Below are 17,336 nucleotides of genomic sequence, written 5' to 3'. Positions count from 1 at the left end.
AAGTCCTGTACTTCAAATAAAAGAACAACAACCCTGTTAGAATAGTGCTCAGTAGATCAAAATAAAAGTCCTCTAACATTCTTCTTAAAGGATAAGGCCGTTTGTTAATGCATTGCTTACCGTCAACAAATCCTATGAAAATAACTAAATCAACAATGTGTTTGCTCTACTCCCGTTACTTTCTGACTTCCCACGTTCCGTTTTTAGCCGTCAACCTGGAAGTCATTGGCTCCAAATGTAAGATAAAAACCTTTAAATACAGCTCACAAAGACATAGTTTACATTTTAAAAATCACTAACTGTTACCATGAAAAGTCAGGCTGTTGTAGTTTTTACCAAATCAAATTCAAATGGGAACAAATTCTTCATTACGCCGGGGACTATTTTCTGTGCTACGGAACTACTTTCCTGAGATGGAAAACGTGTTTACAGCCGACTTATTAAGTTGTTTGAGGAAAAAGTCGGCCGGCCCGGTGCATCGTGATGATGAGTGATGATGAGTTTTAATCGTTTTTTTAATACAATGGAGTTCTATGGCTGCTGGGACATGGCTGCACTGGCAGGTAAGAAACGGTAAGAAATGCATTAAAAACACCAGGCTGGTGTTTTTAATGCATTGCTTACCGTCAACAAATCCTATCAAAATAACAAAATCAGCAATGAATTTGTTATGTATTATTATTAATGTTAATTTCTCAGTAGCCATAGAACTCTATTGTTTAAAAAAAACGATTAAAAACACGTCACAGAGCCATGCCGTTGCTCTGGGCAGCATATTTCATCATTGCGATGCACCGGGCCGGCCGACTTGTTCCTCAAACAAGTTAATAAGCCGACCATTTGGATTTGTTGACAGTAAGCAATGCATTAAAAAACACCTTTAGTGTTATCCTTTAAGTAAATCTATTCAAGTATTGATAATGAATGCACTGTGTCAAAAGTATCATAGTATCAAAAGTAAAATTACGTGTTCAATGTCTTTGTAATCCACTGCATCTTCACTGCATTGACCTCTGTAGGTTAAACTACAGGGGTTTCTACAAGGTTTCCTCAAACCTTAGCCTAAATTCTACCAAACCTCTGCTTAAAGGGGAATCAACTTTTAGGTTGGTATTCTTCAAAAGTGTTCGGTTTCCAAAAATTTGGCAACAGTTTTTTCCCATTTTAGTTTTTAGCCATGAGCTCTCAAGACCAAGAGAGTGCAGCGCGCTGACATCATTGATCTTGTGACAGACGTGTTCAGTTGATGTAGTTGGTTTGGTTCATAAGCCTGTTGGTTTGATACAGGAATAGTGCCTACTGAAAAGCTTTTACAGGAAATGGGACTGTGCTCTTTCTTTAACATAGCTTTGATTGTATTTTGTTGTATTTTGCTTTTGGACATTGTTGGATGTTGTTTGTCTTTATGCTGCTTTCTTGACCAGGTGTTCTGGTGAAATAAAGGTTAAATAAAAGCACTCTAATTAACAGTAACTCTAACATTGTGTGAGATGGCTAAAAATATTTTTTTGGGACAGTTATGTCCATCACACCTAAATTTAACATCAAACATAATTCTAGATGTTAACATGAATACAGGAAACTTAGCATCTCTAAAAATCCATATTCATCCAAATTACACATCAAAGATTTCTTAGACTGTGTTCCTCAATCATGAGAAGTCATCACTCAGAACAAGTCATTGGTTGACTAAGGGAAACATAAAAACATGCTGTGAACCTCACTTTTTTTCATATCTTAATTCATACAGTCCTACTTAATGGGCCCTACTATTGCGAATCAATGGTTCAGGTGCAAAGCGCAGTCAACGGCACGCAGCGCAAGGTGCACTGGGCGTGGCAACTGACTGTTGGTATTTTCATGGCCAGAGAAGTGCAGCACATCTGCGGTGCAGTTGGAACCGAGGTGGGATTAGGAGAAATACATTATCACTGGGTGTGGTATGACATCAGCCATGACCAATCAAATCAGCTCCTCTCGTTCCCTTTAAAAGCAGTGAACTCCCTTCCATCACGTACTGACAGTTTTGTAATGGAGAGGAGAGTCCAGACTGGCTTCTCCCAAGAGGAAACTGGGGTAGAGTCACAAGGCGTGAATACACAGCACCCCAAATATGAAAATACGGCACCTCAAATATGTTACCAAGGGCAGATAATGTCCCTATTTAAATAGAATTCACCTTTGTGGAGATATTGAAAGCCCAGTCACCATGCTTTTCGTGTGTACTGATGCAACTTTATAATTTACTAATATCTAATACTAATATAAATAATAACTGCATATTTTGGAAGACAATAATTCACACAACAACCACATGCGCAGTTACAAGAAACTTTGTAATACAATCAAATGTGTTTCCATTATTTTGGCAGTTGCCTGTAGTTTTTAGCCCGTGACAGCAGGGGCTCTATGGATGGCATTGTTGGTTGGTCGGTCTGTTCACCACTTTATGGTCACATGGCCCGCAGGGAGTTAGACTGCAGACTCTCAAGCAGGAGACCTGATTTCGATTTGGAGCAGAGACGCTTCCACAAAATTCAGTGTTGTGGGGCTGCCCACCCCAGAACAACTTGAGTTCCCATCTTCCCACTGAGCATGCTCTGGGTCCTGGGTCCATCACGAGCCGTGATTTTCTCCTGTTCCGATTCGTCACTTCTGGTTCCGGTGCCAAGCTGCTAGCGTCTTCCCAGTGTATTTTTCATTTTTTCCCTCTAACCTAATTCCTCCCTTTCAACCTGTAAACTGCATATTCTTCAATTTCTTCTGCACCTCCCCTCTCGACTTCTGTTGGTTTATCTGTAGCAACTTAGTATCATCTGTTAGCCTAGCTTGATTTCCTAGCTGCAGCTAGTTAGCAGCTTTCGCTATTAGCCCAGTCTTGTGGGCTTATTTTTAGCTAGTTAGCAACTCCCACTTACTTAGTTATTCGCAGCAAGCTAGCACCCTGTGCTAGATAGCCTTTTTGTCTAAAGCTATTCGGTCTAGCCTTACATTATAGCTCCTGGTAGCCACTAGCACACTCCAGCACCCTCTGCTAGATAGCCTTTCGCATAACGTTATTCAGTCTAGCTCTGTATCATAGCTTGACTGGTATCATAGCTTCTGGTAGCCGCTAGCACAGCCTAAGTTCCTAGCCTCAGCTAAGCTTTTATTCATTTCCACTGCTACCCTCATCAACATTGGTAAGTATGGCTTCCTGCTCTGTCTGTTCCTTACTTTTAGAGAAGCTCACTCTATTAGAGAGTGAGTGTTAGCGTGTTGCTAGTGTTAGCGTTAGCCCGAGCGTTAGCCATGACTCCCCAGATAGCGTAGCCCCTTCAGTAATGAGTGATGAGTTTATCCCGGTCCAGAGGTGTTGGAGCGCCCACATGAGCCAGCCGTCTGTTGTGCGGCCTGATTTTCAACCCCGGTTGAGAATCGTTTTGCTCCGCTTGGTAGTCCCTGTGGCTGGCCTGCCGCCCCGGCTCCTCGGCCCCGCATGCATCCTAGTTATCGGAGACTCCATAACCTGCAACATTAGGCTAGAAGCACCAGCTGAAATGGTCTGTCTGCCAGGGGCCAGAGTTCCCGACATAGAGGCTACTCTTGGGGTGCTGACAAACAGGCATAGACATATGGATAAGGCACACAACAACCAGGCTAATCAGGCTACTCATGATAACATTGTAGTACATGTCGGCACCAACAACACTAGGATGAAACAGTTGGAGGTCACTTAACACAGCATAATTAGGACATGTGACCTTGCTAGCAAGATGAGTCTGCATCGCTTAATCGTCTCTGGTCCCCTCCCCGTCACGCTTGATGATATCTACAGCAGATTAGTCTCCCTTAATCGCTGGCTGGCCAAGTATTGTGAGCAACAGGGTTTTATGTTTTTAGATAACTGGCCCTCCTTCTGGGGTAAACCTGGCATGCTTAAGACAGATGGCATACACCCTACTGGGTTGGTGCCCACATTGGTAACACTTTATAATAACCATCATTATTAAATGGTAAATTGATAGTTAATTAAACTTTAGTTAATAGTTATTTTACTGTTAACAAACAATGAAATTATCATTAATAATGTTTACTAATTATTAGTAATGCTATAATTTATGTTATTTTATCATTAGTTTGTGTAATATAAAATCATTTGTTTATAAATTATATATTGTATCATAGCTTTTTACCCTTTTTACCGTCTCTTATCAGCTATGATACAATATATAATTTACAGTAAAATAACTATTAACTAAAGTTTAATTAACTATCAATTTACCATTTATTAATGATGGTTATTATAAAGTGTTACCCCCACATTTTATCTAGGAACATGGACAGGTGCTTGAGACAGGCATGACACACCCCTAAGGCATGCTGGGTCGCAGGCTGTTAGACAGCCTGCTAGGCATTCACCTAGTGTGGGTTTGGAGTCTGATAGCTCAGGTAACAGTGAATAAAATCTTGACTTTGTCCCGCCCTCACTGTGCCATCATTCGCCATCACCGAGCCAAACATGCTCAGCATAACCTTATTCATATCGACCCTGCTGGCAGCAGCATTACCTCTACAACAAACTGTATTACGTACTCGCAAATCAGCACCGTATCCCTTCCCCGTCTCTCCTCCCGTCGTCCTCGGCCGCCTCCCGGAACAAAAGGTAGCAATGTAATTGAGATTAAACCTATTAGCAATGTTGAGCATCCCAAAACTATTAGCAACACAAAGCGCATATGACTCGGATTCATTAATATCAGATCACTCGCTAACAAAGCCCTGCTGGTCAGTGACTTAATTAAAGAACATAGTATTGACATAATGGCATTATGTGAAACCTAGCTAAAGCCAAATGACGTTCTTCCATTAAATGAAGCTTCCCCCTCTAATTTTACCAACTTGCATGTCACTCGGACATCTAAGTAGATTTCACCGCCATCTTGTGAGATGCTCACTATGCGCCCTTCTGCTCCAGTTAGCATCGGCCTTAACCACTCTGTCACCCTCCTGGGCCCTATTCATCTTTTTTAGATGAATTTTCCAATTTTCTCTCTGACCTTGTAACTCGTACGGATAATATCCTAATTAGCGATGATTTCAATATTCATCTAAATTATAAAACTAATCTACTTTTTCGTCCCTAATTGATACTTTTGGCTTTTCTCAGTTCACGAACAGACCCATTCTAACGGCAATACTCTTGATCTGGTCCTCGCTCGTGGTATTAATGTTTCAGATTTAGTAGTTTTGCCGTATCCACCGGCATTATCAGATCATTATCTCATTAGCTAGTTGATACCTACAGCATCCGCTGTATTGATACGTCCACGACTACAAAATTCGCTGATCTCCTACCTAAAACTCTTGCCTCTCTCCCAGAACGATTCGGCTCCCTCCCAGAGTCCCTTGACTCTGTTGCGCCCCTACTCACAAAGACCTGCCGTCTAAAGAAACCGTCGCCCTGGTTTACTGACGAAACCCGTGCACAAAAACAGGCGTGTAGAAAGCTGGAACGGGGGGTGGGGGGGGAATCCCTATTTGCCTCAGCCCACCCAAGGTTTCTTCCAAGTTTTCCTACTAAGGTTTTTCTCGGGAGTTTTTCCTTGTGTGCATTAGGGTCTAAGGCTGGGGTGCCGGGTAGGTTAGCCTATGTAGAATAGGTAGATTCTTTGTCTTGCTAAAATCTGCTCTTGCCTACCTTGTGATAAAGGGCTATATAAATAAACAAACTTGAACTTAAACTTGTTAGACTCTAAGCTTTAATAAGGTTGAATTCTGTTCTGACCCCTTTGTTTGATTGTTTTTAGTACCCTCTAGTGGTACGGTTCCCTTCCTTCATAAATAGCATCCGTCTACATCCTCTCTGTTTTGCCTTAAAATGGGATTACCTGTAAGAATATTGTTTATTGAATTATTACAAATGTTTTAGAATAGTTTTAACCGCAACATTTGCGCCGAAGACCGCAGAACTGGTGGAACAACCGCAATGTTGAGGAAACAGACTGGATAGAAAAATTGAGAATGTCTCACAACACTTACCTCCGTCTCTTTCAAATTAACAATGGTAATGTTACGTAACGTAACGAGTGTTTCACCTTACGTCACATAACAAAAAGTTGTCCAGTCCAGTTCTGCTACACCCTACTCGGATTCAATAGTATATAGTCAATACCAGATTTTTTCAGGTAGTGAGTTTGATTGTAGAATGCGGTTGTCACGCTCCTTAATAACTGTCAACCCTATTTAGTTGCAGTGAGTATGTAGCCATTTCTGGAGTTGAGGGGTCTAAAGAGGCTATTGACTGAACGTTATGTTAATCTGTGCGAGCCATTCTGGTCCTTGATTTTGATGTTGCCACCCAAGTTTAACCAATCCTGTCAAGTCCCACTTGCACACTGACTCCATTTTGCCAATGTTCAAAATATAAATGGGAGAAGTAAAGGGAGGAACAGGGAAAGATCAGAGGGGCTTCTGTTTTAGGAGGGTTTGTTAAAGCCCCAGTATGCAGGTGTTATGACCATGTAAAATTGGGGCATTTCCTCATTATTTAAACTGATTTATGTTTCCATAATTATTGGATCTCAGTTCTGTGAGTGTAGTAGTACTCAGGAGAGATCCAGTATTGCTCTGAGAAGACTAAAATATGAACTTTGTTCTTATTTTTATTACTATTTGTTATCATATTTTTGTTTTAGCCTACCTATTTCCTACAATTCAAAATTGCATGTCTGCACTGACTTTACATTAAACATTCACAATCAAGATTATCCGTTTATTTTTCAATTGAGCATTGAGCCTTTAATAAATATGTTTATTCATGTTATTTTAATTGTCATGCTTTCATAAACAAATTTAAGGTTTGGTAAAAAGTGACATCACCAGAAAAATGTATCTTGCCGCAACAAACATCCCTTAGGTGGTTACTTTTCCCATCTGGCTGGCTACTCAACCCCCTGGGAATGCAATATCTCCAGTATCTTCTGTTTCTGTAGAGACGTTCACCTCACTTATCATCCTAGATCGACATACCTTTCTGTAATGCCCCATTTTGTTTTTGCAGTAATTGCATGCCGCTTCCCTCGCTGGGGACTGCTACTGACTGTGACCTTTCATATCACCACACCTCTTACACTGCGAGTGTGATTGTCAAACTGTCTTTTTCCAAGGCATTTTCTTACATGGCTGTGTTGCCTGTGCCTTACTTTGCCTGTGCGTTGAGCCTCACTGCTGTGAATTCACACTGTCCAGATGTGAGCTTGCTATGTCCCCGTGAAAATTAGTTTTCATCATCTCTTGCTGCTTCTTTATTTGTTTACTCTGGCGGGCTCTAGTTACTGCCTTCTGTAGAGTTAATTCAGGGTCCATCTGCAAATGTTCTGATAGTCTTTTATCTCTCAGGCCAACCACCAGCCGATCACTCACCATTTCATCATATAATGCCCCGTATCCACAGTGCTCTGACAGACAATAGAGTGCGGTAATAAAACTGTCCACAGTCTCTCCCGTATCCTGCTGTCTCCGGTTAAATTTGGCCCTTTCAGAAATGACATTTCTCTGGGCAGTGAAGTGAGAATCCAACTTATCTTTCACTGTATTGTAGTCACTGATTTCTTGTGCACTCAACTGTAGTGAAGTCAGTATATCCTCTGCTTCTTCTCCCATAGTGTAAATTAGTGCATTCACCTGGTTTTCTTCCGGTTGCAACTCTAATCCAGAAGCAATCCTGAATCTTTAAAATCTTTTTATCCACTTCGGCCATTCCTCCGGCTTGAAGGCGAATTTCTCCGGTGGGGGTACCTGAAACCTGTCCTTTTTTGTTGTCTCCGACCCTCCTGCTAATGCTAATGCTCTGAGCACTGCTAGCCATGACCGTTAGTTTTGTCTACTTTCGCACCCGTTGCGCATTCAGCTGGCTCAATAGTGCTGTCCGGTAAAGCCGACTGCTGTTGCATGGCTTTTTACTTCTGACACCATGTTCTGTTGTTACCTACAACTTATTGAGCTAATAAAGCTGGTAATGAATTGACAGAAGTCATCTTCCAGTCTGAACAGTCCCGTCCATTTATTAATTAACTCCCTGCTCACACATAAAGGTTCCTACCTGAATATCACCTGATATTACAAATATCTCTGCAAATATAGACGCAAAGAATAATGCCATGCAACATAATAATAATGGAGATAACAGAAATGACTTAAATGTGTTATATTCATGCACACAACATGCAAAAGGTGAAAAGAAAACATGCAGCTCAGGGATGCCAGGCAAAACTCCACTCAACCTCTCTAGCTGCACAATAGTGGTTGATGTGACAGCACTGCCACACATCAAATGATAGGCTTTCATACACAAAACGTAATCTAAAGATAATCAAAATGTAACATTGCTACAAAAATGTGATATAAATGCAATCTACTAATCTAAATGATATAATGACAAATGCAGTGTAATCTACTACTAATCTGACCACAGCAATGTAATCTCTATGCAATGTAAAGGTTATATAACTACAGAAATACAGAAATGTAATGCAATACAAAAAATATTCTCATTGTAACTGCCACTCCTTCTACTATTGCTACTACTACTTCAACTTGAACTTCACAACACTGTATTTGAACTACTTTATACTCTGTACAAAAGCACACACATTTTATTTAAAAAATATAACTTCTTATATGCATATTAAACAGAAAAATATATTGTAAGACTATGATTGTCTGAAAAGGAGAAAAATAAGTTAGTCAACTATTATTCCTTTATTCTGGGAAACCAAGAAATCAAGATAGGTTAGAATTAGGTTGGAGTGGTGAGATTAATAAAATATCATATATAATAGTTCAGAAGGAAAAATATTTCTGTCAATCATCAGCAAACTCAGATGAACAGCAATAACTTGATTCTGTCTGGTAAATATTAATTTATGTAATTTTCTAAATAAAATGTCTATGTACATTCACATTTTCATTTTAAAATCATGTGTGATTACCTGGCGGTCACACAGATTACATGGTTTGTTTACAGTAAAATGAGTAGTAAACCAATGAAAATGCAAACTCAAACTAATATTCCCACTTTGTGTGTATGTGTGTGGTTGTGTGTATAATGCTGTACGGAGTAAGCTTTTTCTGAGCTATTCGTGAACTTCAGAATGAACCTCCTATATCTGACAGAGACACTGAGGACATAAACAACCTAACCGCTGAGGAATGAACCCTAGATCTCAACCCAGACCCAACCTCAAACCCAAACCCAAACACCACCCTAAACCCAAGATAGAGTGGTTCGGTGAATGTGGAGTGGAAGGTGTGGATGTGGATCAGTGTGTCAGAGGAAACTCTGTAGAAGGACAGAGAGCCAGCAGGCCAGTCCAGATACACTGCTACTCTGTCAGAGTCAGAGGAGAGGGGGGTTTGTATGGCTGTTCTTCTGTTATTGTGCCGGGCAGAGTAACTATTACCAGAGCATTCCAGACACCAGGACTTGTCATTCCCTCCAAGCCTGCTGTCATCAGTCCTTCCTTGCCTACTGATTCCTCTGTAAGTCACTCCTATATAAACCTCTCCTTCCCACTTTACCTCCCAGTAACAGCGACCAGTCAGACCATTTCTACACAGCATCTGAGGCCAGAAGTCAAATCTCTCTGAGTGATCAGGATATGGCTGCTTCTCTTTCACCACTGTCACCTTTCTGTTGTCTTCAGACAGGAAGAGGTTTCTGTTTGCTGTGTTTGGGTCCAGTGTGAGTTCACAGGCATCTGATGGAGAGAACAAGACACAATACAGCAGCAGATTATCATCTAATACACCTGTTGTGTTTATTTACTGTTGGTTTATTAACAGCTTGTCAATTAATTTAACAGTTTTCATTACATGTCAGCCGTCATCTTTATTCACTGTAGGATGTGAATGAATGGACGTCACATACTGCTGTGTAAATGGACTTTCTATCTAAATAGTTGAATGTGTGTTGCTTTGTTTTCAAGAATCAAACTAAATACACACTTACATTTCCTCAGACCTGGTTTCAACCTCTGCACTCCACCATGGTCCACACTGGGGGAATAAACAAAGTCAGACCAGCAGATTCTCTTTGATGATGGAAACATGGACATTTAATAACCTTCACTATGAATGATTCAGTGTGACAGAGAAAATGTGTGTGACTCTCAGCGTTCTAGCAGACGTTGCCTCTCCGTACCTGAGAGAGTCCAGTCTCCAGAGTGGATCCTCCAGTCCAGCAGAGAGCAGCTTCACTCCTGAGGCTCCTGGATGATTGTAGCTCAGGTCCAGCTCTTTCAGATGGGAGGGGTTGGAGCTCAGAGCTGAGGCCAGAGAAGCACAGCCTTCCTCTGTGAGCAGACAGCCTGACAGCCTGCACACACACACACACACACACACAATTAAATTATTTATTTATGTCCACATGAATACAAGCATACAAAGGACATTAACATTATAAATGCGGCCAAATATTAAGAGTCAGTCAGTTACATAAGTGCCAACCACATTGATTTAAAAAAAAAAAGATAGTAATGGCAGGTCGCAAAATAACAGACAGTATTCACTTCATGGGTATAAAAAGCAACGCCTTCTCCATATTGAGCAGTTACCAATGATAGCAGATACTGAAAAATACCTTGCTAACTAGGGAGGTCAGCTATTTGAAGGCCCCTCACAACTAGCTTGTGCAACATGACCCAGGCTGCCAAATATGAAAACTAGAAGTTTACACTTGTAGCCCAGCTGTGAAATGTTCTGCTCCAGCTGTTTATATTTCAGCATCTTGGTTAGAAAGGCTTCCTCTAGGCTGCAGTCAAAAGTACAGCCAACCTCTAACATGAACACCTTTCTAAGATCTTCATGGACAACAACAACATCGGGGGTGTTGGCTGCAATATTAGGGAACAGTCTGAATCCTCACTACACAGACTGAACATGCCCGGCTTGAGAGTAGAATGCTTATAAAGCATTATAGATGACCTGAAAATAGATGTGATATCTTTTGAGATCAAATCCACTGTTCTGTCATGCCTACATATGTAAAAACCCCTGTATGCATCACAACCATTCAGGATATGAGACATGGTTTCGGGTTATCTGCTCATGACCATGATGTTTACAGTGAGTGTCAGGAAGCCAGATGGAAAGATTAAGCCTAGTTGGTAAAACCTGTAATCTTGCTTTTATAGTGAAGATGACAATGCTCTCATCTAAGGCTACACTTTGAAACACTGTGTCGGAGACAGCGTGATCTGCAAAGGGGAGACATGCTGCTTCCCTTGAAGTCTCAACTCAGTCCAGTGTTGCTGTTGCCTCTGTTGTTACGTCCTCATGAGGTGACCTCTGGTGTTTGTTAGTGGAAGTTGATGTTCACACACACACACACACACACACACACACACACACACACACACACACTTTTTCTTGATTATGGACAAGTGGATGACCCCAGAGAATGACCAGATGCAAGGAAAGAACGGCAACGGAATGGAACACAGATGAACGGACAGCACACTCACCCCGCTCCCACTCAACTGTGTCTCACGCCTTCCCCTCTGTGTGTCTCCCAGGGCGGCGTCTCTCCCTGTAAAGATCCCCTGAAGTAAAACCCAGTCCCAAAATAAATGCAACCCGCGACTACCAATATTTGTAAGCGACTTTACAGAAAAACAAGCCCAAAGTCGCTTATAATAAGCGGACTTGGCAACTGTGAGTACAGGGGTGCCTCTCCAGAGCTAAGTGCCACAAATGGTGGAGAATGTGGGCACTGTGATCTTCACATATAAGCTGGGCAGACTGATCGACAGTATGGCCATAAAGAATGGAGGAAGCCGTTTCCACACTGCTGAAGAGCCAGGCAGAACTACAGGTCACCATGCAGAGGCTGTGTCAGTGGACTGCCCAGAGCGAAGAATGAGGTTGAAGCCCCAGAGTTGTAATGACCAAGCTAATGGCAGAGGATGACATGGTAGCCTTCCTCAAGGTCTTTGAGAGGACCATGAGAAGGGAGAATTGGCTAGTGGGAAAGTATCCTCACCCCATTCCTGACTGGAGAAACTCAATGAGCCTGCCAAAACCTAGACCCGACTAAGGCTGCCAAGTATCCGACCTTGAAGTCAACCATTTTGGCCCTGTACGGATTCAGCCTCCCAGGGAGCGGTCAGAATTTCTATGTGTGGCATTATGACCCCACCCAACCAGCGTGAGCCTAGGTAGCTGCCCTAACACACCTCACCAGAAGTTGGTTTGAGGAAAGGGAGGGTTATTAATTATGATATATTCTGATTATCAACTATGCTACATGATATCTGGAGACCCTACCATTGCGCACCACCACTACCAAAATAGTGGCGAGAGAGTTGTTCCGATTATTCTCCCGGGTGGGGATAGTGAATGATATTTTGACTGACCAAGGTTCTTGTTTCATGTCTAGAGTGATGAAGGAATTGTGTCGTTGATTCCAGGTGTACAAATAAGGTGTACTTATAAGATCATCCCAACCCTCTCTAAGGCATTACCTTATCCTGACTGTAGTTGGAAACCCTGCAAATTTTGACCATGGGCCCCACCCCAAAGCCCGCACCCCATCTTGAATACCGACTTCCCAATAGGAGCCCTATACAGACAGTACAGGGGCCACATATCCACACCCAAAGCAGTGATAAAAAGGAAACAAACTTCAGACTCTGTCAAGGCCAAAGGTCTCTATGACATACAGGAAAAAGAGAAAAATAAAATAAATAAATGACTAAATAAATATATACATATACTGTACATCTACAGTATATATACATACACACATACACACATGCATACAGCACTTAAAAGAGGAAAGTGTTTATTCCTGTATCACTCTGGAGGGTCTATCAAAGAATGTTAAACAGTAACTCCATGTCATATGAAATTTTCTCTCAGAGCCATGAACAGTGCATTGAATCTTTTCAAGCTTCAAGTTTAAGATCATGTCTCTGACCCATTGAGAGAATTTGGGTGGGGCAGCCTCCTTCCACTTCAAAAGTATTGTGACGTGCTAAAAATGAGGCAAAGGCAATGAGCTTATGTCCCCCCATTGGTAATTGTATTCCCTCTGGTACGATACCAAAGACAGACAAAAGGGGACTTGGCTCAATAGTTGTTCCCAGTACTGTAAAGAGGGCATCAAATATGCTTTTTCAGAATAGTAGTAAACTAGGGCACAGCCAAAACATATGAATTAGTGATGTGTCTGTAATCTTACATCTGTCACAAATAGGACTAATCTGGGGGTAGATTTTAGCTAATTTTGTTTTAGAAAGGTGAGTGCGATGTACTACCTTAAATTGTATAAGCAAGTGGCGAGTGCACATGGAGGATGAGTGGATCAGCCCTAATATGCTATCCCAGGTACTTTCTTTGAGCGTCATGTTAAGATCATGCTCCCATGCGGTTTTAATGGCTGTTAAAGAGGTACTTTCTAAGTTAGATAGCAGGTCATATAAGACTGAAATCCTTCCCTTGCCAGATGGGTTAGAGGTTAAAATAGTGTCAATGACACCACTTGGTGACTTGTGTGGAAACTGTGAAATCAAGTTCATAACGTAATGTCTGACCTGTAAATATCTGGAGAAATGCGAGTTGGGGATGTTGAATTTATTTGATAGCTGCTCAAAGGAGGCATAAAGATCACTAAAGCACCTTTCCGATGCCAAATGTTGAATGCTGTGTCCTGAGTTGAAGGTGGAAAAAGATGATCAGAAGCTATAGGGCTCAGCAAAGTTGTGGCCTGGAAGCCAAAATTCTTCCTAAACTGGGACCAGATTCTGAGGTAGTGGTGTACAATAAGATTAGCACTTGTGGCAGTGTTGAGAAATTCCTCTGGTGCTTCTAAAATGGTTCCAACAGTGCCCCAAATGGCCAGGTAGTCAAGGGCATGTAGCAGCTCCCTAATCATGGATAACAAGCTGCAGCTGGTTGATAGGGAGCTGAGCTTGGCTTTAGTTGGCAGTTCACTCTCAGCAATGGAGGTGAACACACATCTACAGCTTCTTCAGCATGCCTCACTGTTAATAGACCATGCTGAACATGTCTGAGCTATCTGAGCTCAATAAATGATAACCTGAACTGCATATACTGAGTCCAGTCTCTTTAATGGGAGATCTCATAGCGGTCAACTTTCCTTAACAACCAGTGTAGGAGAACATTCCAATAAAACTGCAAGAATATTTGTCAGGCAGTATGTGTAACAGGGAGCGCTGCCCCAACTAATGCTGGTAGGGAGATAGAGCTACAGGAGTTAGTTTCCATAGTTACCCATATTGGACTCTGTGAGTGAAGATGATAATGTGTCCAGTAAGCTATAGAACGTATGTTGGCCGCTCAATAATAAAAGCAAAAATAAGGGAGCGCATCCCTCCGCACTATTTAGATCTCTGGAGAAAAGCTCTCTGTAACTGTGGTTGTTTACTATTCCAAATATATGATGAAATCATAGAGTCTAGAGATTTAAAAGTAGGAAGCAGGAATGAATACAGGAAGACATTGGAATAGGTACAATAATTTAGGGAGCACCGTCATCTTGATTGAATTTACAGGTCCAACAAGTGAAATGGGGAGGGGGGACCATATACCTAAATCTTGCTTAGTTTGATTAAATAATTTAACAAAGTTCTGTTTAAAGATCTGTTTGAATGTCCTTGTCACAGTGATACCCAGGTACGTAAAGCTATCCTTTGTTACTTTAAAAGGGAAACCAGTATACTGAGGTTCAGAGGTGTCTTGGTTAATTGGAAATAACTCGCTCTTATGCAAATTCAACTTGTAGCCCAAGAACTGACCAAATTGCTTCAACAAATCAAGAATAGCAGGTAGGGAAACATCCAGAATCGAGGCATAAAAGAGGAGATCATCAGCATATAATGATATCTTGTGTTCTATGCCCCCCCTCTATATGCCAGATATCAACTGGCTATTCCGTATAGCTAACGCCAATGGTTCAATGGCTAAAGCAAAGAGCAATGGGCTCAAAGGACAGCCTTGTCTTGATCCACGGTGCAAGTCAATGGGGTCTGAGTATCGGATGTTTGTCAAGATAATAGCTGATGGGGATGAGTAAAGCAATCTAACCCAAGAAATAAATACTGTTTTTTACAGTATTTATTTTTTCCTAAAGTGAAAAAAAAGGTAATCCCATTCTACTCGGATGCCTTCTCTGCATCCATTGAGAGAGGATAATCTGAATCACACTGTTTTGGGGAATAAATTATATTAAACTGGTGGCGAATATTAAAGAAGGAGGATCTGGAGATACCACAGTAGGAAGAGCGTCCTCTACATCTACAGGCCAGAACTTTAGCTAACATTTTGTAATCTGTAAAAGAAATTGGCCTATATGAACCGCACTCCATGGGGTCCTTTCCTTTCTTAGCAAGCAGTGTGATACAGGCCTGATTAAGGGAAGGCGGGAGAGATCCTGCTTTCAAAGACTCCAAGTAAACGTCAACTAAAAAAGACGAGAGTAAGGGAGAAAACTTCTCATATAAAATTCGGACGCCAGCCCGTCAGGGCCTGGAGATTTCCCGGACTGCATTGAAGAGATGGCCTCCATTACCTCCTGCTGTGTTATGGGTTTTTCTAAACTAGCCACTTCAGTCAAAGATAAACAGGGAACCTGAATATCGCAGAATACGCTCAGATGTGTAGAGTTTGGAATAAAAGCCCTTAAATCTAAATCTAACACTAAATCTTCTGAGGAGATCCTTCTGTCCTCCATATACTGTAGATCCCACTGATAGTTTGTTTAGCCCTGGCACCTTTCAGTTGATTACACAATATTTTCCCTGCTGTATCACTGTGTTCATAAAAAGTGCTTTTGTTTCTAAGTAACACATTTTCGACGTGGTGTGAAGTTATAAGGTCAAATTCTTCCTTATGTTCCTTATACAAATTTGGAGATGGTGAATGTGCATATTCTTTATCAATTTGTACAATAGGTTTAATAATGTTAATTCAATACCATTGACCACGACATTCTTATTGACAGACTCAAGAGTTTGGTGGGCATCTGGTTAAATACGGTGTGCCTCAAGGTTAAATTCTGGGGCTGATTCTGTTTTCTATGTGTATGTTTCCCCTTGGCCAAATCATTCGTCGCCATGGCATACGATTTCATTGCTATAGGGACGACACTCAGTTGTACCTGTCAGTTAAGCCCAATAGCCCCAGTAAGTTGGCCCCTCTATTTCGGATGGCCGAAAATTTGCTTCAGCTCAATTCTGACAAAATGGAAGCTCTTGAATACAAAATACAAGTGCAATCTTGTTTTTTCCAGCTTAGGAACATTGCAAAAATTACATCGAATCTGAATTTTAATGACACAGAGAGAATTATTCATGCCTTCATTTCAGCTTGGCTGGATTACTGTAAATCATTGTTCTCCTGTCTTAATCAAAAAGTTTTGGATCGGCTTCAAATGGTGCAAAATTCTGGAGCCAGGCTTTTAACTGGGACTAGGAGACGAGATCATATCACCCCCATTTTAGCATCTCTACACTGGTTACCTGTCCGATTTAGAATCAGTTTTAAGATTTTCTTGATAACTTTTAAAGCCCTACAGGGCTTGGCGCCGAGCTACATTTCTAACCTCTAACTCTATGAGCCAGTGCACAGCCTGAGATCCTCGGGCAGGGCCCTCTTGGCTGTTCCTCAGTCCAGGTTTTGGTCTAAAGGTGACGGCTTTTGCTGTTAGGGCCCCAAGACTCTGGAATGCCCTGCCTGAGGAGATCAGGCTGGCAGACTCAGTGTCTTCCTTTACAACACTGTTGAAAATGTTTTTTTTTTTATCGGAAGGCCTTTATATATTCACTCTAACCGATGAACTTGGTGTGACTGGTTTTATGTTTTTTATCTTAACATTGCTTTTATCACCTTTTGTATTGATCTGTTTGTATGAACCACTTTGTGACATTTGTTTCATAAAGTGCTATATAAATAAATTATTATTATTATTATTATTATTATATTGGTTGATAATATCAGCTCACCGATTAATTGTCCGGGCCCTAATTTAAATGGTCATGTGTTGACCAGGTTGAGGAATCCTTACCTGAGAGTCTTCAGTCTACAGTGTGGACTCCCCAGTCCAGCAGAGAGCAGCTTCACTCCTGAATCCTGCAGGTCGTTGTTACTCAGGTCCAGCTCTCTCAGACTAGAGGACTGGGAGCTGAGAACTGAGGCCAGAGCTTCACAGCTTCTCTCTGACAGCTGACAGCCACTCAGCCTGAAGAAGAGTTAGTGATGAAGACAAATAACAACTTAAAAAATGTTTCCATTTTCTATTCACATCACATTAAAGCTAATACAGTATATACAGTTAT

The 17,336-nt window shown here is 41.4% G+C and overlaps 1 protein-coding gene across 1 annotated transcript in view; it reads right to left on the bottom strand.

The window, feature by feature from the left end:
* Nucleotides 1-8,034: 8,034 nt before the first annotated feature.
* Nucleotides 8,035-17,336, bottom strand: part of LOC139664339 (NACHT, LRR and PYD domains-containing protein 3-like) — a 76,220-nt gene continuing 66,918 nt past the window's right edge. The window contains exons 9-12 of the mRNA XM_071543130.1: nt 17,066-17,239; nt 10,184-10,357; nt 9,992-10,038; nt 8,035-9,740 (exon numbers count right to left, since the gene is read on the bottom strand). Of these exons, the coding sequence (XP_071399231.1) occupies nt 9,130-9,740; nt 9,992-10,038; nt 10,184-10,357; nt 17,066-17,239 (1,006 nt within the window). The 3' untranslated portion in view covers nt 8,035-9,129. The remainder of the gene's footprint in view (nt 9,741-9,991; nt 10,039-10,183; nt 10,358-17,065; nt 17,240-17,336) is intronic.

The sequence above is a fragment of the Centroberyx affinis genome, unplaced genomic scaffold, assembly GCF_046629955.1.
Source record: "Centroberyx affinis isolate AG114_WGS23_722 - 3 ecotype Tasmania unplaced genomic scaffold, CSIRO-AGI_Caff_v1 ptg004233l_1, whole genome shotgun sequence".
Classification (NCBI taxonomy): domain Eukaryota; kingdom Metazoa; phylum Chordata; class Actinopteri; order Beryciformes; family Berycidae; genus Centroberyx; species Centroberyx affinis.
This window is presented reverse-complemented; position numbering and strand designations above follow the sequence as displayed.